Source organism: Oryzias latipes, chromosome 10 (genome assembly GCF_002234675.1).
Source record: "Oryzias latipes chromosome 10, ASM223467v1".
Lineage (NCBI taxonomy): Eukaryota > Metazoa > Chordata > Actinopteri > Beloniformes > Adrianichthyidae > Oryzias > Oryzias latipes.
In genome coordinates, this window is record NC_019868.2 from 25,430,346 (window position 1) to 25,455,983 (window position 25,638).

Genomic DNA, 25,638 nt, shown 5'->3' on the forward strand with positions numbered 1-25,638 from the left:
CCTCTGTTAAGACATCCATGTATCTCCTCTTTGGCCGTCCTCTTGCCCTCCTGCCAGGCAGCTCCATCTCCAACATCCTTCTACCAATATATCCACTATCCCTCCTCTGAACATGTCCAAACCATCTCAGTCTGGCTTCTCTGACTTTGTTGCTAACACAGGCAACATGAGCCGTCCCTCTGATGTATTCGTTCCTTATCCTGTCTAACCTGGTCACTCCTAAGGAGAACCTCAACATCTTCATCTCCGCTACCTCCATCTCAGCCTCTTGTCTCTGTCTCACTGCTACTCTCTAAGTCACAAATACTATCTTTAAAAAACAACGTTTTTGTGGTCTGCTTCTGATTCACAATGATTTGAATGGCAAAAACTCAATTTAATTTACATATTTCCTCCATCTTGACAAAAATGGCAAAAGGAAATGTTAAAAACACCATTTTCATTAAAGTGGGTCTTTAAGTTCATGCATTTATTGGCAGCAAACATCCACGTGCACTCACACTGTTCCTGTAACCCGTGAACCCCTGAAACGGACGTGCTCTCTAATCTCCTTCCGTCTCCTGCTGCCCTCATGACAAACTGCCTGTCCAACATTGTTTTCTTATCTCTCTGTGTGTGTGTGTGTGTGCATGCGTGTGCTCAAGTGAATGAACGCTACTTAATGATTGTTTCTGAAAAATACGGTCATGGAGGCTGTGCGGGAGTGTTTGTGTGTGTGTGTTTGTTCCCTAGAGCTCGGCTCTTGCAGCATTTGGAGACAAACATTCATGGCACCAGATGCCGTTTTCTGAGTCCTTCTTCCCTGCTCTGTCTGATCTTTTGTTCTTCTCTGCAACCTGTTATTTGTCAGTCTATGGCAGCTCATTGACATCCCTGATTCATTTGTCAATAAAAAGCTCTCAACCCTGAATTTCCCTGATTAAAAACTATGATTTATCAATAAATAACTTATTTTTACTACTTTTTCAAAAAAGAAAACAATAATAGAATTAAAGCTGCGACCGGCATTGTATGACCCGCCCCCTTCTGACTCACCCTCTCTGGCTGAGCTGCTGCTACGTTTACCTTACTCTGCCTGTGATACATTGATGGGGAGAGAAAAAATAACCATTTAAATTGCCACTTTTCTGGTGGTTTTATCACCATAGCAACGCTTTTATGTTTTGGTCACCTGGGGAAGACGATCACATCTATGTAATTTTTAGACGAAGAGGCTAAAGTACATTTTTGGTTTCCTTGGCAACAATGGTTTTTTGTTGAATATGCCCACATTTGTTCATATGTTTCGCTCAGCTTGAGCCAACGATTCATTGAATACGTTTCGACAACATTCTGGTTAAAAAATGTGCGAGCAACAGGGGAAAGCCACTCATGCAAGCTCGCCCCGCTAACGCCCCGCTAACGCCCCGCTAACGCCGTTCAAAATCTATAAACCGTAAATCCACCTTTTTCTTTTTTCTCACCCAGATAGCTTCTCAAAGATGCTCAAGGAGTTATAAGGAGATGGCATGAAATCCCTAGGAGTTTAAATTCGTAGAATGTACTAAAACGGGATTTAGCTTTTTTTTTTAATTGAAATTTTAAGATGACTGCCTCTTTCACAAGTCAAAGGTCAACAAACCTTTGGTTGTGGTCGTAGATTTAACCTGGAATTGTGTGTGGGAAATTCTGTAAAGTTTTTCCCCCATATTTTGTGAAAATGGGAAAAATAGCCAAATTACACATTTTGACAGAAATTTGTCGCTGTAGGTTCTGTGGCCATCCCATAATAATTTCAAAACTTTCTTTCAATATCCTCGGCTTGTGGGTTTTGGTTTCATAGGATTCATATTTTAGATGGTTGGGTCAATCACTGTACCCAAAATTAATTTTACTGAGTGGTTGCAAATTTTAGTGAGTTTTTGAGTAAGTGGCGGGGTGGAATTTCCCCTCAAAGGCCCAGTAAATATGGAGAATTGCAAAAATAATTACGGAATAAGAGATTAATTATTGTAAGGGATCATAGCAGCATTATTTATTTGATCAGTTGCTGGATCTTTCCGTTTTTTGATACAGCATGTCGATCTTTGTTTATTCATTATCTAATTAACTCATTTATAAAGCACCGATTCCTTTTATAGACTAATAGTTGGCAGATTAAGTGTGTGATCACTAAGGGAGAGGTGGTATTTTAAGTGTCTTCTTGATTATTAGCCCCTCATCATCAAGAGAAAAATCAAGTAATGAAGATGCAGCTGTCATTAATTTTCTTAATCAGGGATAATCAGTCTTCCTTTCATGGAACCACAAAGACAAATCATGACTTTTTTTTTTTGCATTTGTTGCCTCTTTCATCTCTTCCTGTGAAACCGTTGCGATGGTTCATGTAAATGTTAGATCTACAGGGTCATTGTTGCCACTGCTCACTGATTTCCCCCAAGTGATTCTCAGAAGGCTTCTCCCTCTCTCTCTTTTTTTTTCCACTGGGCCGCTGCCACATGAAAACAACCTTCAAAGCAGACTTGGGAGTTGCACATCAAAAGCGGAGCGGAAAGAAAATCTTCAAATCTGATGATGGGAAGCAGGCCTCTGAAATGTGAAAACGTTAGCGCTGCAAGGTGTAATGAAAGTTCACGACGGGCCCATGAGGACATGGCGGAGAGAGACAGAAGCTGATCTGAAGGAGCTTGAAAAACATTTTTTACCCAATAATTGATTGAGTGATGTTGGTAATTCGAACCAGTTATGGTTCAAATATGGCAAATGATACGTATTTTGCATTTCATGATCAATAGCTTGACTGTACAATGTGAAGATATTTAAACCAAAGTCAACTTATATAGTTCAGCAAGTTGTCTCAATACAAGACAGGTAAGAACTTGTATGTTGGGGAAACACACCCAAAAACAATGGTCTACCTCTGTGGAAGTACTGGCCAGAACTAATATGGAGAAAAATTAAGAAGGTCAGAGGTATGGATAGATGGATAGATGGACAGACGGACCGAAGGACCGACGGACCGACAGATAGGTAGACAGGTAGGTAGACAGGTAGGTAGACAGGTAGGTAGACAGGTAGGTAGACAGGTAGGTAGACAGGTAGGTAGACAGATGGATAGATAGGTCAATCTACATCTTGCTACATCTTCAGTCAAAATGCCGTGTTTATGTACTAATGACTCAAAAACTTCTCAGTAAGAGTACACAAATCTTTGTGAGGAGCTAGCTTTGTCGTGTGTATTAATAATATTTTTGTAGTAATAAATAATTTGATCAAATAACAAAACACAAAGCAGTAATATGCTCTGCTGTAAACCATGTACTACGGGCGGATGTCATTTCTTTTTTTTTTTTTTTTTTTTTTTTTTTTTTTTTTTTTAACTTGTCCTGTCCAACAGCTGGGCAGACAGATGAGAGCTGAGGGCCTCTTGTGTTGGACATATTTTACTTTAACAAGAAGGGTTATTAATCTTCAGACAAACCAAAGGTATGTCTGAATAAACCCCTTTTGTAATTGAGGCCAAACTTTATTAATTTCAAACATGTTTGAAGATCTTTGGTGTTGGACCGGACGGAAAAGGAAAGAGGGGAAGAAGAGAGAGGGACGTTAGAGAGAGGGGGGGAAGGAGGGTGATAGTAGGAGGGGAAGGGGGATAAGACCATGAAGCAGCATAAAGCAACAAGTTTACTGGTTGTTAATCACCATGGTAAGGCTCAAATGCAGTACAAAAAGGGCGGAGCCTGTCCACACACACACCCAAGTGTCAAACACACCTGCTAGCTGCAAAAATGTCCATCTGTCGACATGTACACAAAACAGATAGTGCTCATACGCATACTTATGCCTTAAAACCAACTAGTGTGAAACATTTCAGTCATTCAGTCACGCAAACCGCCAGTGCAAAGGTGAGCCAACACCCGTGCTCAGGTGAGTGCTCATGTTCTTCTAAAATGGATGGTGGAATGTGTAAAGAAGGAGGGAGAGCGCCCAGCCATCCCCACCCCAAGACCCCCACCGCAGCAGCAGCGGCAGCCGGAAATCCCCCAACGCCACACGGAAACCGGCAGGGAACAACCGCCGCCCGGGCGACCAAGCCCGCCACCCAGGCCAGGGCCAGCAGGACCGCCGCAAGGCCCCCAGAGCCAGAGAGCAGGGAGGCACGGAGGGAAAGAGAGGGCCGCCCCAGCCCAGCCAGGAGAACAGCCCCCCCGCCGCGCCGGGAGAACCCAACGCAGGGCCCCACCGGAGAAGGACGCCCACAGCCCCAGACGAGCACCCCACCACCACCCAGGAGTTCTGGGCATCCCCCCGCCCCAACCCCAGGTACGAGCCAGGACCCCCCAAGGGAGACCCGCTCCGCACTCCAGGCAGCCATCCGCCCGGCCCATGGTTGGTCCAGGGAGGAGCAAGGCAGGGGCCCGCCGCCCCCGCCCAGGAGGGGGGAACCCCGGGGAAAAAAAGAGGGCCCACAAGGGGTGTTGTAAATATGGCCCGACCAGGCTCGGCCACAGTTGGAAATTTGGCGGGGCCCAGCGCTCAGGAGCAAGGACCAGAACCCACCCCCCAGGGACACCAACACCCCCGGCTCAGATGTAATGTGAACCCCCCCACCGCGCAGAGAGAGCACCGCCGGGCCCAGGAAGCCGGCACCCCGGGGACACGGCCGCCGTTGCAAAGGGGCCCGTACCCCCTCCAGGGAAGAGGCAGGGGACAGATGGTCCTAGGTCCCACCTTCCTTGCAAAATGTGTGTGTGTGTATGTGTGTTTAAGAGGGTGTGTGTGTGCATGTGTGTGTGTTTATGTAGGGATGTATATATTGAGGGGGGAGGGGTGTGTGTACTAAGGGGGGTGCCGTTAAAATTGGCGGGTAGGGCACTAAGGGGACATCTCCTGATTACTCACAGTGATGTCCCCTCACCCTCCCCACCAAGGGGCCCTAAATGTCTAAGGTGCGGTTAAAATTGGCGGGTAGGGTGCTAGGAGGACATCTGCTGCTTGCTGGCAGTGATGTCCAAGCACCCCCCCTACCAAGGGCCCTACATGTCTAAGGTGCAAATAAAACCGAAAGAGGGGGGGCCCACTCCATACGGCAACCATAGGAGGGGGGGCCACTGCCTAGTAAACCCCCCCCCCCAAGGCTCATCGCAGGCTAAGCCCCCCACCCCCTCACCCTATTATGAGGTTATATGAGGAAGGGGGTAAGTTGGGGACAGCTGGTAGACTGTCCCCCGGTGGTCAAACAGCTGTCCCCCGCCCCCCCCCCCCAGCAAGGGGGCCAGGCCCACCCAGCCCAGGGGCCCCACCCCCGGAGGCGCCGACACCCCAGGCCCAACACCACCCACCCCACACAGAGGGAGAGGAGCCAGAAAGCGCCGCCCCCCCCCGGAGCAAGCCCAGGCCCCCACCCCCAAACGCCGGCCCTAGAAGAGCTCTGGTCAGGCCGACGGGACCGAGGCAGCCAACCGGCCGGGGAAACCGCCGATGGCCTCAGCGGAGACCCCGACCCGTCAACCCCCCCTGCCCCGTACCAATAGTGGCCCCCCCCTCCCCCAGAATGCCCCCCCACAGGACAGGGCCGACAAGACCCCCCACCCCACCCCAGACCCCGCAGCCGAAGCGGATGACACCCAGAGCGCCCGGGGGCCCCAAGAGGGTTGTCCCGTCCCGCCCCAGAGCCAGGGAAGGGCTGATCCCAGCCCCAGGTGTAGATGGGAAGCCGGCGGATGTCATTTCTAAACCGTGGGTGGCTTAACCATAGCCGAGTGAACAGCGGCTCACTTCAGCGCAGAGCTTTCTAATGAGTGGCGGGCATGGCGGGCAAGGGGGTGCGGCAACAGAGTGCATGCCGTGCAGCCCCAGCCAGACCCCTGGTCTGTGGGCAGGGCTCAAGTACTGAGCTGCCTGAGTGCGCTCCATGGCAGGACGGCTGGGTCAGACGGGGCGTCTCTGTCCCACTTCCAATTGAGGTGTGCGGGCCGGCCCTTGCCTCAATAGTTGCTCTTGCGGGGCGGGGTGGCCCTCCACCGGGGACCCGGGGCGCAGCCGGGCCAGGAGAGGCTCTCTCTCCAGCAGAATGTTAAACACACGTGTGCATTAACATATGTATGTATCAGATGATGTTCGATTGGCTGATCTGCATGTCAATCAACTGACGTACTTCACAGTGAAGATGATTATTCTCTGACGGCAATATTTTTTGTTTACTAAATCTTGATGGCCCGCAATCTACCCACACATCCGGTCGATTGCTATCAACATAATGAGCACTCCTGATGTAGGCAGTGTGCGCTTTGGCTATTTTTAAAGACATGATGGTTTATCTGTCGATGCATGTGCGTAAACATTTATGGTAACCATTTATTGCAGTTTACGCCGTCTTTTGCGATTTGCGTATTGCACATTTTGCAGGTCTACACCACATAGCCTGATGGACGTAATGAGCAAAGTTGGTTGCTTTGCTTCTTAAGAGAGAAAGTTGCTGTTGGCTGAGCCTATAGTCCCTAAACAATGTCTCTCCTAATTAGCATATGATTTGCGTACCTTTTGGGGAAAAATGTTGGAAAGATTTTTGCTATAATCAGCCCCTTCACATGTTTTTTGTTTCAGGAGTGTCCACACAAAACACAGACATGTGAGGTCACTGTTTCCATGCCAACCACGTGCACTTTGGACTTTTATTGTGGTGGGGTGTAGATCTCCCTCTGCTGCACTGCAGCTGCCGAGGGGACCTGGGTGCTATCTTTTTTTTGGGGGGGGGGGGCCCTCACAGCCCCACCTGCCCATTGAGAACAGCAATGGCAGAACAATGTGGGCTTTCAAATTTGAGTCTTCAAACATTACAAAAAGTCTCCAGCGACACCTGGAAAGGTCCCCCGAATTTGTTGTCAAATGTAATTTTATTTTTTTCAATTTCAAATGTCCGAAGTTTTCATTATTTCTACTTTCTTAGATTTTTATGCATACGTTACTTTATTTTTCCCCACTGAAAATGGACAGTGCTTTTATCTTTTAGTGTCTTTCCTTTGCTTTTGTCTTTGCTTTTTTGGTCTTTTGGATACTGCATCCGCATGTACTTTGTAATTATCAGCATTAGAGTTTACTTGCAAAAATAAAGCATGACCACCTCAGGCACACCTCAGGTGACCTTTGACACCCAGCACTCAAACTGCGCTGCACGACCTCCGATCGCATCTGTACATTGACTTAACACTGAAACTGGGCACCCCTGCGGTGCGAACCGCGTTCGATGTGACCGCAGCTTAAGAAACAGAAAAGCAAAGCAAAAACTTCCTGAAGAATTCACACATTTCCAAACCCTGCTAAATAAAAAAAATCGCGAAGAGGAAAACCAGCTTGTCCCGCTCAGGTTGTGTCTGAATTCTCTCACTACGTCTGTCGCTACCTGATCTGTAGCGGCTACCCTATTGGTCCCTGCATGCGCGAAAATGCATTTACTTCTGTCTTTGGATGGTAATAACAATCTCTTAAAATGTTTATAATAATGAAACAGTTGATGTAAATATTAAAGTTAATTTTAATGTTGACAAAAAAGAACTACATTATTAAGTATCAGGACTGCAGTAGCTGGGTTGGCTCCAGTGAACCCGAATGGAATTCAGTTGGTTCTAAAGATGGATGGATGTCTTTTCAATAACTTAATGACTTATGGGTCATGAAAGTCTGTCATTCTCACACTCAACTGCACTTCAGCTGACAGGAGCCACACGATCACCGTGTCGGAGTTCACAGACCCTCAATCCAAAGAGTCAAATATTCATTTCTGTTCTGTTTCTTGCAGCAAATCTTCTTTCTAAAGAATCATATGAAGCCAAGCACGTTTGTAGCTTTTGTACGTTTGATTTACTTGTTACACTTTGTGTTAATACAAAAATCTAAATTGTGTCAGATCAGGCACCTCCATCAGCTTTTGTTCTTGTTCACGAAAAGACTGTAGCATCTCACACCACTTCCTCTCATAGTAACTCTACAAACCCTCTTTGTTTGCTGGACATTTTTCACCAAGCGTAATGTTTTTTTATCTGCAAAAGCCAGCAGTGTCTGATTATTGAAAGCAGTAAATGTTGGATTATTAATTCAGAAGTATGATTCTTCACAGCTGAGCTGTGAATGATCACACGCCTTCAGCTGCTTTTCTGTAGCATTCTAGGAGAATAATAGGTCAGCGCTGATGTGCAGCTCAAAGATGCAAAAACAAGAGGAACTTTAGCAGATTTGTCTAAAATCACAAACACAATAACTGTTATTTACGCACACTTTAGCACTTCTTCGTTCATAAAAATGTAATTGCGCTCAGTCCTGTGAATAATATCAGTGAATATTTGGACAAATATGTGGCAAATAGTGTGTTTTAGGATCTTTTCACCCAAACTGCTTTCAGAAAAGCGACTAAATCTGGAGTTTTTAATAATTTATAATTTGTTTGCACCGCACCTGCTTTTCCCTGCAATAGAAAACCAACTATATGATTTATGAAATTGTAAAACTGTGGAAACTGTGGAATTCTGAAATTGCTTTGCACTTTGTACAATAATTAGGATTCTTTTTTATTAAGCAGGTGAATCGCGCTGGGATTGTAAAAACGTAAAACCCGCTGCCCGTCACTCACTGCAGCGTGTGAGTATATGTTTGGCTCCCCGTCTGCATGTGAGCAGTCTTTGTCACATCTACAGAACATTGATACTAACCTAAATCACGTTTAAAGTCTCAACGCCTGCATGAAGCAGAAACTCACCACGTATCAACCAGACTAGACAATCAGCTAAACTACCACCAGAAATAATCATCATTTATTAGCAACAGCATAACGATGTTATTAAAAAGAATCCACAGACTTATTGTACTTTAAAAATGTTGAATTTACATCAAATGCACACATTCACTTGTATATTTAGTTTTAAACATATTGTCGCGGACTGAGTTTAACTTGGCTGTTGGGCCGAGTTAAAAGTTCTGGAGTTCATTGAACGCGTCAAGCAGAGATCTGATTGGCCCTCAGTTCTGTCGCTCAGCCTGTTGTTAGGTAATTTGGGCCAATGGGGTTCAGCTATGGGCCGAATAAGGGAAATGGGAGGGCTGCAGCGGGAGCAGGGGAATATAAAGTTGGGAGAAGCGCTCTCGTCTCGGCAGGAGAGATTCAGGAGTTGCTGAATGAATTGAACGGCGTTTGTTGCGGTCTGCAGTAACCAGAATAAAGAACCTTAAAAGAGGTTAAGTCTCCGTGCCTCAGTGTGGGAAAGGGACGCTACATTATTGTATGGCTCTTTCGAAATTACATTTAAAAATATGTGGCGTTTATGGCTCTCTCGGACAAAAAGGTTCCCGACCCCTGCTTTAGAGTGTGTCAGTGCACAGAAACATGACAGTAAATGACTGGATGTGCACATCATCAGACACGTCCAGGTGTGTAACTAAAGGTGGCAAAGTCTGTAGTCTAAAAAGATTCTTTAAAAAAAAAACATTTTAGTCTTTCAGGCAGAGGAGGAATACCAAAGTGTTTTAGAATGTATTTTTATAAGACTGAAATAATGTATTTTATTCTGAGTTTGGTGTTTTGACCCCTCCCTAATGAATTTCTGGTTTAACCCATTTTCTCCTCATTTTGATGAACTCAACTTTTTCCTGAATGAAAGATGAACGGCAGCTGATGTTTTTCTGTCAGGGATTTTTAATTTATTAATTTATTTCTGTCAGGGATTTCAATGGAGCTGGAGTCCAGTGCAGAGGAAGCTGCAAGCATGTACGAGCAGGAACTGGGCTCCCTTACCTGTGCATCTTCCTCTGGATTTGATGCTGAGCAGCAATTTGGACAAACCTTCCCTGACATGACTCTTTTTGATATAGTTGTTAAGCACAAACAGACTTTTCCCAGATGCATTTCTTCCTCTAATAAATGTGACTGACAGGTACGCTGAGTAAATGCTGAATGTAAACGCAACATTTGATTGACTGCATGAAGAAGCCCATAAAGGAAAATCCACAACTGTTTCTTTGTTTCTGTTACTGAGTAACGTTTTCATGTTAAGTTTTCAATAAATATACTGCATTGCTATGAAACAAATTTGTTTATTTTCATATCCATTATTACAATCCTCACGTCAGCATTCAGTTTTTTCATTGACAAAATAACATTTGTAAACAACAGCTTTGAAAATCAAACATCAACTTTGTTAATAAAGCTTTAAAACCTAAAATGGTAAACATAGAAAAAACTCCTAAATGAAGCAAGCCTAATATGAACATTTTAAACTGGAGTTTTTCTTAAAGGAACATTAAGTTGTTTGGAGTTGAACAAGTGTTTGATGCGATTCCTCATAGATGTGATTTCCAGATCATCAGCCCGACGCTAAAGCCAGGAATTGTGCTTCGTTTTTCACTCCCCACTGCATCATTTACAACTAATCAGGCTTATGCAGCAGGTTAAAGACTTTTTTTAAAGGACCTGCAATTTAAAAAAAAAAATTAGATATTAAGGTTAAATAATATTTATTGATTACATTGCAGATAAATCATGGTGACTTGCCTGTACACTGCACAATGATATGAATGACTTTAGTCTTCTCGTATTCCCATGTAGAGCTGCCATCTGTTCTTCTGCAGCACAAACCTTTCTGGAACTTCGCTTTGAAAACTTCACCTGCAGAAATATCACATATTAATTCAATTAAGTATTTTATAAACTTTTAAAGTTCATTTTTAAGTTTCAGTATATGTATATGTATGGTTCAAAAATATACAATACACTTTAATATTATTTCCCATAAGAACTTGTTTACTGATTTCAATCTTAAAGTCGATTTTTAGCAACACTGATGCCATATAATTACTGTAATTACTGTATAAATCACAGAATCAGGCTGGCTCGGAGCTTTTTCTCTCATGTTGTCACCGAAAACGGGAACGGCTATCATGTGAAGACGGTTCGTTTCCATCGGGTTCCTTTTGCGCATGCGCAAGATAAAAAGAAATTATCTTTTCAAAGCAGCACTTTAACATCCTAAAATTAACATCCCTAGAGACATGTGACTGACAAAAGAAAAGATCACAGACTTGATTCTTACCTGAAGATGATTGACAGCGTGAACCTCGCAGCCATAGACATTAGCGCACAGCGTTCAAAGTAAAAGTGCTCACAAACTACTTCCGGGTGACCGTGTGTCAGGCGAAATGTTAAAAAAATAATTTTAAAGTTCATTAACAGTTTGCTGCATTTTTTATTTGATATATAAATGGGAAATACGTGGATTATTATAGTACATTGTTGTTTGGACGATAAAATCCGTCATTGCTTCATTTAAAATACTTTTCAGTTCAAATGATTGACAAAAATCATCATCCAATCAGCGTTGTCCCATAGTACCTGCCTCTTCCGGTTTGGAAATGTTTTTCATTTTTGAAGATTTCGTTTTGTTTTCTGGAAATTCATTCTGTGTTCTGAAATGTTTTTCATTTTTTAAAATTTCATTTTTTTTCTGAAATGTTTTTCATTTTTTAAAATTTCATTTTTTTTCTGAAATGTTTTTCATTTTTTAATATTTCATTTTTTTTCTGGAAATTACTTTTTTTTTCTGAAATGTTTTCATTTTTTAATATTTCTTTTTTTTCCTGGAAATTAATTTTGTTTTCTGAAATGTTTTTTTTTTGTCATTTTTGTTTTTCAAGTTTTGGTTTCTGAAATTTTGTTTTGTTTTCTAAAATGTAATGCTGCTTTTTAAATTTTTTTTTTTTTTTTTAATTGTTGTTGTGTTCTTAAAAATGTTTTTGTATCGAGTGATTATTTGAATGCTTTGCACTTCAGGGCCACCGTAAAATTTAACTCTTTATTTTCTCCGACCAACTTTGCAACAGTGAAACAATGAACAATTTCACAAATAAAGAATAGAAAGAACTAAATATAGTGCATGATATTGTTAGTAACACATGCATGCATGCTTATGGTACAGTTAAATAGTAAGCATTAAATTAGTCATTGTAACTTTAACTCATAGTATTCATTTGAAGTTTCCAGAAATCTTTGTGTATTATAAATACAGTTTTAGCTGAAAGAGAGGACGATGGTGCTCTTTAAGGTTTAACCTGTTTTTCTATTGAATTCTCAAACTATCATTGTACAGTTGTTAGAGGACAATGTGGAGAATTGAACTTTCTTTAAATAAAACATTTGGAAATTTAATTTTATAGAAAGGAAAGAAAAAAATATATCAAAAGCAATGCAAAACCATGTCACGCAAAATTAAAAAAGACAAATGACTATTTAAAGACTTCCTAAGAAACCATATTGTCATAAAAAGCTGCACCTTCACCAAATGCGATTTGCGTCAAATTTGCATCCACTGCCTCCCTTTTGGCATCTGTCAAATTCAGTGCTTGATTATTGGCCAAAACTTTGTTCACACGCTTAAACTTATGGGAGGAGCTATCGTGAAAAGTTTTTAGCCTCATCGCTACATGAAAGCCATGGCTCTATATCTCAAATTCAGTCAGTGCAGAGAAGACGTTGAGAAATCAGGTTTATTTATCTTAAGGAGCTCTACAAAAGCATCGGTGATCACATTTTCATGTCTGGGTTAACCTCATCGTACCGGGAGAGTCCCGGTACGATGAGGTTAACCATATACTGCAGGAGCCGCGTCTAAATGACGGACACTTTACGTGGAAAAAGAAAAGAATAAAATATATTGTTATTGTCTCCATACAAATAAGAAATACATTTCAGAAGGAGAACAATGAGAATCTCCTCCATGTTGGTTTTGGACTCCTCCCACTGGTTACATCCTCTGAACATCAAAGCTCAGTTCCTTATTGGTCGAACTCTTTACAAAAATTCAGATATTTTGAACTCTGGAAACAAACTCTGCCACACCACTGGGCCATGCTGGACACTCAAAACATGTCTGTACATTGACTTAACTGACGTAGAAACTGAACGCCCCTGACGTTCAAATCAGGTTCGACCAACAGAGGAAAGACAGAATCAGCAGTTACGAACGTCAGCAGCAAACTGCACAAACTCCACACTGCTGACGCCGTCAACACAAACACGATGTTCACAATTGCATCTGATCTTTTGGGTGTTCTGTTTTGAGATTGTGGAGCCCAAGTGAAAAGTTAATTTGCGTTCCAAACTAAACACCTTCTAAACAAAACCAAACCAAAAAACCTTTAGGTAAACATGTTTCAGGAAGTGCTTGTTTTCTGGCAGCCTCTGCTGCTGCTCTGTGTTTAAACGTTTTGAAAGTGCGGATTGATTTGCATCATGTCGGGTTAATCATTGGGATAAATGGAGGCGTCTGTCCACATGTGAAAGCCAACGTCCAAAATATTCTGATGGCAGCTCTGCCTCCAAAACCAACAAAGGACTGCAGTGCAAATCTATCCTGAACGCCAAACTGTTCTGGAGTTTCAACTTTTGCAGCAGCTTTGCCTTCCACAACCAAAATGGCACCAAGTTAATTAACCCGTTAACACTTTAAACCAGAGGTTTGGTCATTTTCTTTTTATAAAGAGGAGAATAAATGACAAAGATGAAGAGTCCCACCCCATACAATAGCATTTTGTGGGTTCGCGTAAACGAGGAATGGGTGTTAAGAGTTGGGGTGTGGTTAGCCTGAATTGATGGAAGACATTTAAAAAAAAAAAAAGAAATCTTAAAGCTTTTGTACAAAAAAGAAAACCCCCAAATGATGTATTTTCTAATTATAATTGCTTAGCATTTTTTTCTCCATTTTTAGCATTAAGTATGTTTCATTTTTAAATTGTATTGATTTAGACCTTTTTTTTTTATTTTTTTGAATGAAAGTTTCTTTTGTTTTGCTTTTTCTTAATGAAAAAATCCTACTGTACTTTTTGATTTTGCTTATTTATTCTCATGGATGTTTAAATAAAAATGACTGCCAGTTTTGTTAGACAACTAGACAATTTCCGTTTTTTGTCCCTTTTTTTAATTAATCAAAAATCACTTTTCTCAAATATATATTTTTAAATGATGATTTCCTGTATTACAGGGAAATCTTGATCACCCTGCAGGTGGAAAATTTTTTCTTTCAGAAACCAAAAGCAGTTAGTTATTTCATAGTAAAGCATTTGCGCTGTCGTTTTACGTCTCTGTAGGAAAACTTTGTTCTATTTTTCTTTGTAGAATTGCTGTAATTCAGTGGCATTGTGGGGTTCTGCTGCATCCATGCTTAGTATTCGGTCCAGGGGGGGGATTAAAATGCTTTTGGGTTTGAGGTCAAGTTAAAAATTAAAGGTCAGTTCACCCATCAAAATAAAAATAAAAAAACATAATTGGAAGGCTTGTTACTCAAAATTCAACTTTAAGATAAAAAGGGGGAAAAAAGTCCTATTCTGGCCCCCAAAAACTTGATTTTACATTTTTGGTGATAGTCATGACACATATTAGAAATTATTGTAAGGCTAAAGTTGGTCTCAAATGGGGGCGTGGTCTTTTGATTGATAGTTTTAGAAAGGCTTCCTTAATGTGGTTCAATAGCTGTCAGGCGGGTTTAGTTTTCTGGAAAGGTCAGAGCTTTTGATCTGCAAATGACTGCAGACAGCGGATCACATCATCGTGTGATTCGTCCTTCTTTTATTTCACTTATTGGTCCTGACACAGGTATCAGACTGAATATTGGGCCAAATTTAAACCCTAATTTACCCACAAATTTAATGAAATTTTTACATCAGAGCTCAGAAGTCATAATTTCCACTATCACAGCATGTTTGTCCAGTCTCTAAATCCCCAATCTACTATTAGTGTTGTTTAAATTTCTTTTAGTAAAAAATAAGTGTTGGTTTGACCCAATTGGCTAGATGTTTTTTTTGTCAAAAATAAGATCTATTTTTGTCTCAGCAGTGTCTGTCTGTCTGGACTGGATCCAGTTTTATCTTTTCTGTTTCCAAATCTTTTAACAAAATTTTGTAAAGCTTTTTAATTCAGTAAAGTCTATAGTTAGTTAGTTTCTAAGTGTTTTTTATTTCCTCAACATTTTTTTTTTATCTATAGCAGTAGGTTTTATCTCCTTAAGGCCTCCTTAAGCTTAAACCACATATTTTCTTGAAGACTTAACTTCTTTTTTTTTTTTTACATTTTTCAGATGATAGAGAATATATCTAAAAAACTTAAGATTCTGAGTAATTCTTTATCCAAATCATAGTGAATCTGGACCAGATGAAAAAATGCCTGTTTGAAACATTGTTACGTACAAACTAAAATCTGTAGGCACAAGCTCCCTGCTTAGCTCCTCATGCAGACAAGCAGATCCGTGTACGTCTTTGTTTTCCTCGTCTGAGCTGGCATCTGGTTAAAAACTGTACGGCTGGATAGCTCCAACATTGCTCGCCATTTACTGCTAACGTCTAGTTGTGGTTGTGTGGGGCTGTGAGATAGTGGGGGAGAGTGCAAACAAAAGGATGATGGGAAATGGGGGGCAGCGCCACTCTGTGTAAACAGTCCCGCCCAAAGTTCAGAGGTAAAGTTCCTGCCGCTTTGCAGAAACTATGTCCTAGAAAACAGCTCGGGTTTTTTGATTTGGGCTAAAAACGGAAAAGTCATAATTAAAAGACCACTGGGAACGCTCTTAAAAGAGATCCAAAGTGGGTCTTTAAAAACTACACATGTGCTTTAAACATGCATAAACAGAGTTGAAAAGCTGCGTTTCAACAGTCATGGTGTTTTTTTTCCGGATTCTCCTCTATCTGTCCAGGAATTCCTGCTGATATTCCTCTAATGCCTTCTGAATGAACACACAAATAAGAGAGCGCACACACCAAACTCATGGCTGAACTGACACTTCAAACAAAGCTTTTGTCTGCTGCCTGACAGCCAGTCCTCTCTCCTTCCCCCTCTCCTCCTCTTCCTCCTCCCCTCATTATCCCTCTCACTTCTCCCTGTCATTCCCAAACACTCGTCCTACCCCCTCGCATCCTCTAGCTGTCTCCCACACAATCAGACTCGCACACACAAACGCGTTCAAGGGGTTTATTCCAAATTGAGCCGGCTGGTTAAATGCAGCCTGAATGAGTGGAAATACGAGCAGCCCCTTTCATATCACTAATTAAGATAAAGGTGAAATGAATGGCTGCTTATCATTTCTAGAAGCAACAGATTAGTGAGATTATTTATTTCAACACAAATTGTTCTAATGACTTGATTGCTGGTTGAGGAGTCAGCAGTCAGAGTGTGGGTTCAACACCAACAAAAGCAGAGTTCTGCTTTTGTGTTTGATGCGTCGTGAGCCCAAACAAAGCCGCTTAGTGTTCACCGATTCCGAACCTTTCTGGGGAAAGGAAAACATTTTCAGCTCTCACGTATGTTTTCCAGACTTTGTTTCCTTACAGTTCTGGTTGTTCGGCAGGTAAGAAAGCTCGTTTGAACGTTTGTGCAGACTGAACAGCATAGGGACGTCTGGATCAGATTTTTTCTGGCTCCGATCCGATTCTGAGTGATTTAATTTTGGGAACCTGCCTTTTACCAGTTAACACTTGGCTGCCTCTTGGCCAGGACTCCCTTGGAAAATAGGTTTTTTACCTCAATGTGAAGATTCTGGTTAAATAAAGGCATTTTTGATCAGATGTGAGTCTTATCTATCAAAAATTCCTAAAAAAAAAAAAAAAACTGACTCTCCAACAAAATCATTGTTGTAGCATTAATATTTTGAGTCTTTGTGACTAGATCATTCAATAATTATTTGTTTCAATTGTTTTTGAGACATTAGGGATTTTTTTTCTTTATTTTCATCACTTTTTCCTGCAGCTAACACTTTGTAGAAGGTCCCTTAGCCGTCTCTCTCTGTCTCTGTCTAGTCCGTCTCTCCATTTAATTCTCATTAAAACGAAAAAAAATAAAAAAATATATATATATTAACACACACACTGGTCCGCTGAAGAAATATTCAATACTATACTCCTTTTATTATTAGTCTGAACTATCTTTTATTTTGAGATTTGATTTTGATTTGAAATGGTTTATTTTAAGCAATCAAATAGGAATAATACACAAAAACAATACAATCAGTTATACATTCATACAATAACTAATCAAACTTTGGATAATTAGACATATTAATAAATATTGCTTGAAAGGGAGTGGAAGGAAGCAAATTTATATAATCCCACCCCTGTTCTACCGTAACCATTTGATTACATGATTATCATTATCCGAGAAGTCTTTTATTTTGAAAAATCCCCGGATGATCTTATTTTTTGGATTCTAAATTGTGTTATTTAAGTGAAACTGCTTTTCTTTGTGTTTTGATTAAACAATGATTGTATTATCTTTAATAAACATTTAATAAATAAACCTAAACAGGACAAAAATGTGGGGAAACAAAAAGCAGATCAAGCAGATAAACTGAAAAGATACAAGTGAAAAACAGACAAATACATACAAAACACATTATCATTGAGGACAATGAACAGAAATGCAGACAGCTGTGGATGATTTACATGAATCTGGAACATGACCAAAATCACCACTGAGAAACTGAACTAAGCTACAGAATCCTCTCAGCAACAGTATGATATCATTAAATATTATTACTAATTTTAACCTCGTTTTGTAATATTTAAACCTGTCCAACACAAAAGGCCGTCAGCTCATCTTTCTGCTCAGTCGTTGGACAGAACAAGATAAAATAATAATAATAATAATTTCAGCATTCTGGGGATGAAAGTTGTAGGATATCTGTGTTTAAAATATTACCGTCTGTTTTAAACTTTATTCACGTTGAGTTTGCCCGCAGCACATTGTGTCAGTATTATGAGTTTTGGGACCAGTTTACAACACAAAATTGTTTTTTAAAATTACGACTTTAGAGTCGGAAAGTTACAAGAAAAAAATCAGACATACGAAATTACGAGAAAAAAGTTTTAAATTTACGACTTTAAATCTCGTAATTACTTTTTTTTTATTTTGGTGGTCCTAAAACTCAGTCGTACAATATAAATAGACTCGCTTGTTTAATTATTTTGATGTCTTCCACGTCTATGATAAGGTGAGCAAACTCATGTTGACAATAATTTGCTGACATAAAGAAATGATTATTGTATCCCTTTCACCTACAGTAGCTGATTATTTAATTATTAGTAGTTTATTTTAAAATATTACTTAATTACCGAATTGTTTTAAGGACCAAAAAAAAAAAAAGTTTTTGCTGCTCCTTCCTGACTTCAAGCCCCTCAAAAATCCTTTGCACGCCCCTGTCTCCCAACATGCCAAGTTTTGCCCCACATTGTGTCCTTTTTAAAAAAAGAAAAGTTCTCATTTCTTCTCTGCTTGAAAAAGTGTTTCCGCTGCTTCCAAAAAGAGAGGGAGCTCATTTTGATTGCTGAGACTTTCTACCTCCTTGAGGCTGGAGATATGGAGCTCCAGCGCTCATGCATTCTTTAATGACTATGTGTCATCATTGGTAACCTAATTCTATTCCAAGTATCATCCTGTTCTCACTAATTTATTTGGTAAAGACGCACACACAATGACACTTCTTCCAATAAATAGGATTGTTGCCGTTCTTCGTATTTTCTAAACTTTGCATTTATTTTCAATCTTTGTTCCTAAAAAAAGAGGTCATTGAATAATGCAGATGTCCTTGACGGAGTAAATATGTTGGCATAGATATGTGCTTTTGTTCAGCATTGATCAGCAGAGTTGGCACAGGAATGAAAAATGTTGCAGTTTGATTGAGGAAGAAGCATCATTGATTTGCTCCCACAAACCTTCGATAAGATGAGCTGTTTCATAATTATTTATACATCCCACCTCTACTGAGTTCATTCATTTATAATTTTACATGGTTTTTGTAATGCAGTTCTGATCAGACAGAATCCAGTTCATAATGATTATTGATTAGCTTCCGGAAACATTCATTCATGATTTCAGTAAACAGTAACAGTAACCGATACGTTATAATCATTGATTATCATTAGAACACATTAAAACAGTAATTATTGCTACACATTGCAGATCAAGTACAAATAAAATCAATAGCTTATTGATTGTAATTTCTAACATTTCAGTAATCATTATTGCACATTACACAGTGTAATACTCAGTGAATTGAATTGTCTGTGTCACTTTGGAACAATTCCATTAAGCGCGGTGTAAGACTGTGTGAGAAATGGAACTCCTGGCAAACCATGCAAAAAAAAACAAAAAAAAAACACGCATATATTCCTATAAATACGGTGCTTAAATTGTAGAATGTTGTTGGTAATAAAACAATGTCCAAATCAGTCATTGTCATCTGAGGAGAAGGTTGGCCTGATTCCAAATAGCGTGGGACATCACTGGTCGGATGGTGACGGTTGTTCAGAAAGTTATTTACTATGAAGCGATTTTTGATACGCTCATAAAACTTGTATTAGTATAAAAACATTGAAGACACATTTGAAAAAAAAAACTCAGATGTTATAATCCAATCAGCGATGTTGAATAGTTCTTTGTTTCATTTTTGTTAAACATTTTTCAACACGTTTCACTTTTATTCCGTTTCATTTTTGTGGGGGGGGAATTTTGTTTGGATTTCTAAAATGTAATGTTTTTTCATATTTGTTTTGCCTTTTTTAATTGTCGTTATTCTTTGAGAGGTTTTTTTTTTTTGCGTTTGGGGATTTATTGGTGAAGTTGGCCCTTCTGGGCCACCGTACCATCCAAAACCTGGAGCAGCCATTTGTCGTGGTGGAATCTCATGTGATTAACCCTGAATAATCAAGGAGTCTGCACCGGAACCCACGCCTGTCTGCTCCCTCAAGTTACAGGGTTATTGCCTCGCTAGGGGCATCTCTCATAAAAAGAAAAAAAGAAAAGAGAGTGAGGAGAAGTGAATTTCTGTGCGGAGAAAATAAATGACAGAGTGAGGAGGCTCAGTTTGAGACTTTGCTCCTTGTGTGTGTGTGTGTGTGTGTGTGCATTTAGTTATCAGGGGAGCACAGCACAGCTCTGCTGAGATTAAATTCCCAGAGCTTACTCTGACTATCAGCATTACTTCAGGACACATCCACGCAGGCAGGCCTGCACACAGAGGGAAGGCAAAGTGGCAGGAAGGAAGAGCTGCCGTGACTACATTTTCATTCACAGAAACTATCAGCATTGACAGAATGCCAGCCACTGATATCACAGCTGCTATTAATCCCCGCCAATCCCGTACAATCCATCTGTACGCCCATCATGTCTTCCTTTCATCTGTCATTTCGCTCCCTGAAGAAAGCAGGTTTAGTCCTATCCATATAAAGGTTTTGAGCAAAGGTTGTGCTTTCTGTTGTCCAACCAGTGGCCGTCGCTCGGAGGTTCTCGCTGCAGATGTTGACGGACCTTCTGGACTCTCCTGTGGTGTCTGGCACCAGGTCTTTGGCAGCAAATCCTTTTGGCTCTGAGGTGCTAGACCTTGGTAAACCGAGCTTGTTTCAGCACCTCCCCTGAGAATGCTCGAGTCGAGACCCTGCAACCTGTTCTTATTCCCACTGCAGCAAATGGAGCCGGTTTGGTTTTACATTTGGAGACACAAGAGGCTTTTGAGGGTTAATACTTTCAAAACCTCATCCAAACCAGCTCTTTAAAAACCCTAAAATAGTCAAACTAGCCAGTTCATCCTGTGCGTTCCAGAGCAGCAGATTTTATGGATTTGGAACACAACCAATGCCAAAAAACTCACTTTAATCAAAAGGTTTTCTCAAATTGTGAAGCTGAAATCGTAAATAACTGGTAAATAACGTTTGCCATAAAAAATTCAAAAATTTACTTTATTTCATTACTTAAAATTGGGAAAATTGCCTCAGACCACTGTTATTTTAAGTGCGGCTCCACCATTGTTTCTGTATCCTATAAAAAGTTTTTTTTTATTGAAATTGTTTTAACCTTAGCCTGAATCAAAACACACTGAATCCACTCGACAAGACATTTGCAGCCCCTGTAATGACCCTTTTTTTATATTAACATACATTTTGTTGCGCCTATAAATGCCTTTGGATGCATCAAAAGATGAGAAGTGACCTTTAATTTGTAGTATGCAGCCTTTTTTAAAGACATTTTCAGTGAACGTCCTGTGTTTAAATGACTTTCAGGCAAACTGTAGAGAAGTGGTTGTCAGAGAAACATCACAGAAATGAGTGACATTTTCATCAACAGTATATGAATCTATAGGAACTGTTCACGTTATTTGGCTTGGTTTTTTTCTGGTTGAGTTTTCGCTGAGTGTTCAGCCGATACCAGGTGACCTACAGTATGTTTGGAATAGATGTTTTGAATTTTTGGGTAAAGTTGAGAAATTTGGTGTCTTTAGTCGTGGAGGAAGAAGCATATTTTTATTATTCTCAAAATTCTCTTCAAGTCTTGAAAATAAGCTATAACCACTATAATGAAAGAAAACCTTTAGACAATTTTCTGGTTGATTATCTAAAAAAAATAACTTCTTATAAACTCTTTTTTAAACTGCATTTTTTTGTCTGCTCCTGATTCAGACCAATGTGACTAAGGAAATACTCAGAAATGCAATTTTAAGCTTAAATGTCTGTACCATATGTCCTCCATCATTAGAGAAATGCCACAAAATCATGTTAAAAACACCAAAAACAAAATTTTTGTCAAATTGTGTCTTTAATGTGTAACATAAAAAACTTCCAATTCACATTTCTACCTGCAGTGATTGAAGCGAAGTGGGGGCTGGTCTCTGAAAGGTCAACCCCGTTTCTTTACCCTTAAAAAAACGGTTCCGTTTTCCGCAATACCTTTACGTTAAATTTATTTGATTCTTCATTATTAAAAAATAACAAAACTGTTCAGAATTATTTATGAATGTTAGTGAAACCCCTAAAACTTTTGTATGGGTCGTCAGTCGTAGTTTGGCCTGTAAAAACTGGTCTTTTCCCCTGTTTCTGCTGTCTGGTGGGATTTAAACCCTGGATGTGTTAATTACCTCCTATGACCTGATTCCCTGTGAGTGTGTAGCGTGCGGCAGACAGAGATCCGTCTCACGGGACTGCAGTCCCGTGGATCCGTGTGCACGTTGCCGTTTATACACACACGTGTGTTTTCGGTGGCGACAGTACTGTTAGTTGTCTTTTCTGCGCTGAGAGACAAGACAGATGTCAAGCAGGCATCCCAGCGCACACGAGGATCAAATCTGCACACGTTGCTGTAACTAACACATGAAAAAAGCCCACCTGTCAATCATGTTGGGTGGAATTCCCACCGCTCTCTCTTTGCTTCTCACATCACGCTGCTGCACCTTCCTCTCCTGTCCTTTCACTCTGACTTTTATCATTTTGTTATTTTGCTTTCCTTTTAAAGAAACTGTCTGCTGCCCTGAAATTGGGTCTTTTTCCCTCCCACGGGTCTCTGATTTCTTTTTTTTTTTTTGCCTCCTCTCTTTAGTTGTTTCTCTTTTTCCTCCCTCCCACTCACATCTTGCCGATAGGTTAGATTTTGAAGGCAAACTCCAGGAGAAACATTCTCTTAATTGAGCTGAGGGCTAACTAAGAAGACAATCTCATCTCTGTGCAGTTGATGCGATAAGGAAGGAATTCCCGTTGTGGGTTCAAAGGTCATTACATCACAACAAACCTTAATTTATTTTTGTAAACGACACATTTCCTAATGAAAGTGATCGTTAAAAGGTTCTAGAGCTAAAAAATGGTGTTCTGTACCAACATTTATGTCTTGTTTGAAGTTAATAAATTGATTACAGCAAAGTTGATGCGTGACCCAACTAAAAACTAGATGTGTTCACGATGCATTCATGGACCGTGCATCTATTATCACCAGAGCAGTCTTCTTAATCTGCAACAAAACTAATACGAAACCCTATAAACATAAACAAATCCTATTTCTTATTTTATCAATAAGCTACGAACAAAAACCCTCACGGGTGGAACATGCTGTCTGTGGGTGAAAAAATGGGTAAACCTGCATGAGGCACGCGGGTGGTCCCACGAAATATCAAAGTCGTAGTGATCGCATAGTGAAAATGTTCAGGGACATTCTTCTACACTCATGCTGTGGGTGACGGGCTGTAGCGGACACTAATACATCACACGGGTTATTATGGGTGAAGTCCGGAAGACGCCCCTGAATGTAGCTACAGAAGTGATCTTTGTCAAACAGCATCTTCACGTCTGCTCAGAAATGCCATTTTAAGCCTAATTTTTTAAATATGTCACCTCCCTCTTCATAAAAATGTCACAAGAACATGTTAAAAACATCATTTTCATCAGTGGGTCTTCAAAGCAGATTAAATTTTTTTTTATCTGCACTCATATTCACATTCTTTTTGGAAATTTGGTTTCTACCCATGTGTATATTGTATTGGTTCCGACCACCCTGGCTGAAAACTACTCAGCATCAGAAGGCTGTTTGGAAATTAAAAACACATTTTATGAGGATCCAAACAAAGTCAGTGTTAAAGCTCATAAAAGCATTTGTCCTTTCTGCAGGTTCAGTGGGTACAGCGTGTCGTAAACACTGCCTGGATTCAGTCCCCGCTGGACTCACCTATTCACTCCTGAATTACAGCTAATGGCGTGTTACATCATATTAGGCTTAGTGGAAAAAGCAGGCTGTAAAATCCCTTTCAGCGCTGATGATATTATTGGAGCAGACTGTTGGAACATCGTATAAACACAATCATCATTTCATTTATGTGACTTTGGTATATTTTGAACTTTGTCAATTTAATATCAACACTTTTTATTGTTTGGGTACAGACAGGATATTTATTACAAGCGTTTAACTAAATGATCAAGCAGAAAGATACATGTTTTTTTACCCTGTATTATTTTAAGATTATGTTTGATAGCACGATTTATTATCTGCCTGTATTTAATAATGTAATACTCTGGGAATACATGGGCGTCACACCTTAATGGGCTTTAAAGGCTCCAATAATTGTTTTTAAATACAATTAAACAAGTCATTAAAGCACCTTTTATCATACGGTAACTCGTTTTTTAAGGAAAATGCAATTTGCAGTCATTCCTGGGTTACTTGAGTGTGAAGAAATGGGATATTTATCAGCTTTAGATCCGATTGGATGGATTGGATGAAACATGACATCAAGGTGAACAGGTTCATTTGAACCATTTTCTAGTCAAATTCTACAGAGAATGATTGGTGTTTATGATTACAAACCTTCAAACTTTTTGTGAGATACAACTTCTATGCAAAAAAAAATAACTTCTATGCAGGACTTTTAATATTTTTATCATCAGTGGGACAAATTCTCTCGTTTTTATTTCTGGAATTGTATTTAATTCTTTCGCAATTGACTGTTAAACCATATAGGCAATAAAACTGTCAATGCTTTACAGTGAAGGCTGGTTGTGTGCTGTGGTTAAGCTAAACTAATCAGCTTTTTCTTTTCTTTCAGTCATCTGGAGTCAGAGCGCAGCGTCTTGAAGAGGAGAGAGTGGGAGAGGAGGACTCAGGAGGTCCAGCAGGATGAAGACCTGTTCTCAACTGGATTTAACCTGTTTGGAGAGCCCTATAAGGTAAGACTGCAGACAGTAAAAGTTTGATTTCTGACACATTTGTAACCTTTGTAGATAAAACTGTTTGAGAAGAGAATTGTTTTTCAGTTTTGGTCCTTTTTTTGTGCATCAGTGTTGACTTTTCAAACTTTTATTTTGAAAGGTTGGCTTGCTTTGAGGTAGACATTTGTCTTAAAACTTTTCCAGAGCTCAAATGAAAAAAATATATATATATTGGCCAAATTAAATATAAACTTGTAGCTGTGTTGGTTCAACTTTCACAAAAAAAACCTGTTCATTTATCAAAGTATAAACTTTCCTTATTAAATGACAGCTGTTTGAAATAAAAACATTTTTTGTTTTGCCTTTTTGGAAATCAAAGTTTTTTTTTAATAGTGACCTTAACAAGAGTATAAGGAAGATTTTTTATTTGAAAAAACATAGTTAAAGAATGTATCATATGGAATAACACATATTTATACTTTTTATTTTGTATTAAATATTTATTAAAAATTTACACATTTTTTATACTGTATCACTAAGTTGAATCTGTTTGTAGACACTAAACATATAAAATAATTATAATAACAACAATATTTTTTCAATTACACTAATAATGATAATAATAAACAAATTATGGATTTAGAGACAGGTTCTAATGGGAAAATATAAACTATTAGACTTTTTTGTGAAAAGAATTACTGACTCTTTTATTATTTATGCCCCAAACAATATATATACTTTAATAGTCTATTTTAAAACAAATGATATGGTGAAATTCAATGTATATGATAAAAAGTTTGTGTATTATCATGCACTGTTTCTCATCTATTGCGGAAAAAACAAAAGATAAAGTCATAAATTCTTGAGAGGTTCCACTGGGAACATAGAGGATGCAATTAAAAGACGTTCCCCCCATGTAGTTAAAACATTAAAGCTACTTTCAGACCGTTCTGTGTTTATTAGTACATTTTGTCAAAGTTCAGGTAGAAGTCATGTTTCTGATGAACAGTTTTTGTTATTTCTGAGCAAATCACTTTATTTTGAAAATATGTTTTGTTTAAAAAAATGTTTGGCCGTTTAGATAAGTCCCATGTTTGATAAAACTTAAAGAACTAGTTGCAGCTACCGTCACTAGGCACCCTGCATGGTAGTAGATTCACAGTGGTATGGGGCTGTTTCGAA

The 25,638-nt window shown here is 39.6% G+C and overlaps 1 protein-coding gene across 2 annotated transcripts in view; it reads left to right on the forward strand.

Annotated features, from left to right (window-relative positions):
* Positions 1–25,638, forward strand: part of aff2 (AF4/FMR2 family member 2) — a 206,348-nt gene that overhangs the window by 37,707 nt on the left and 143,003 nt on the right. For both annotated transcript variants that reach the window (XM_020706761.2, XM_020706762.2), the window contains exon 2: positions 24,354–24,474. In XM_020706761.2, the coding sequence (XP_020562420.2) occupies positions 24,354–24,474 (121 nt within the window). The remainder of the gene's footprint in view (positions 1–24,353; positions 24,475–25,638) is intronic.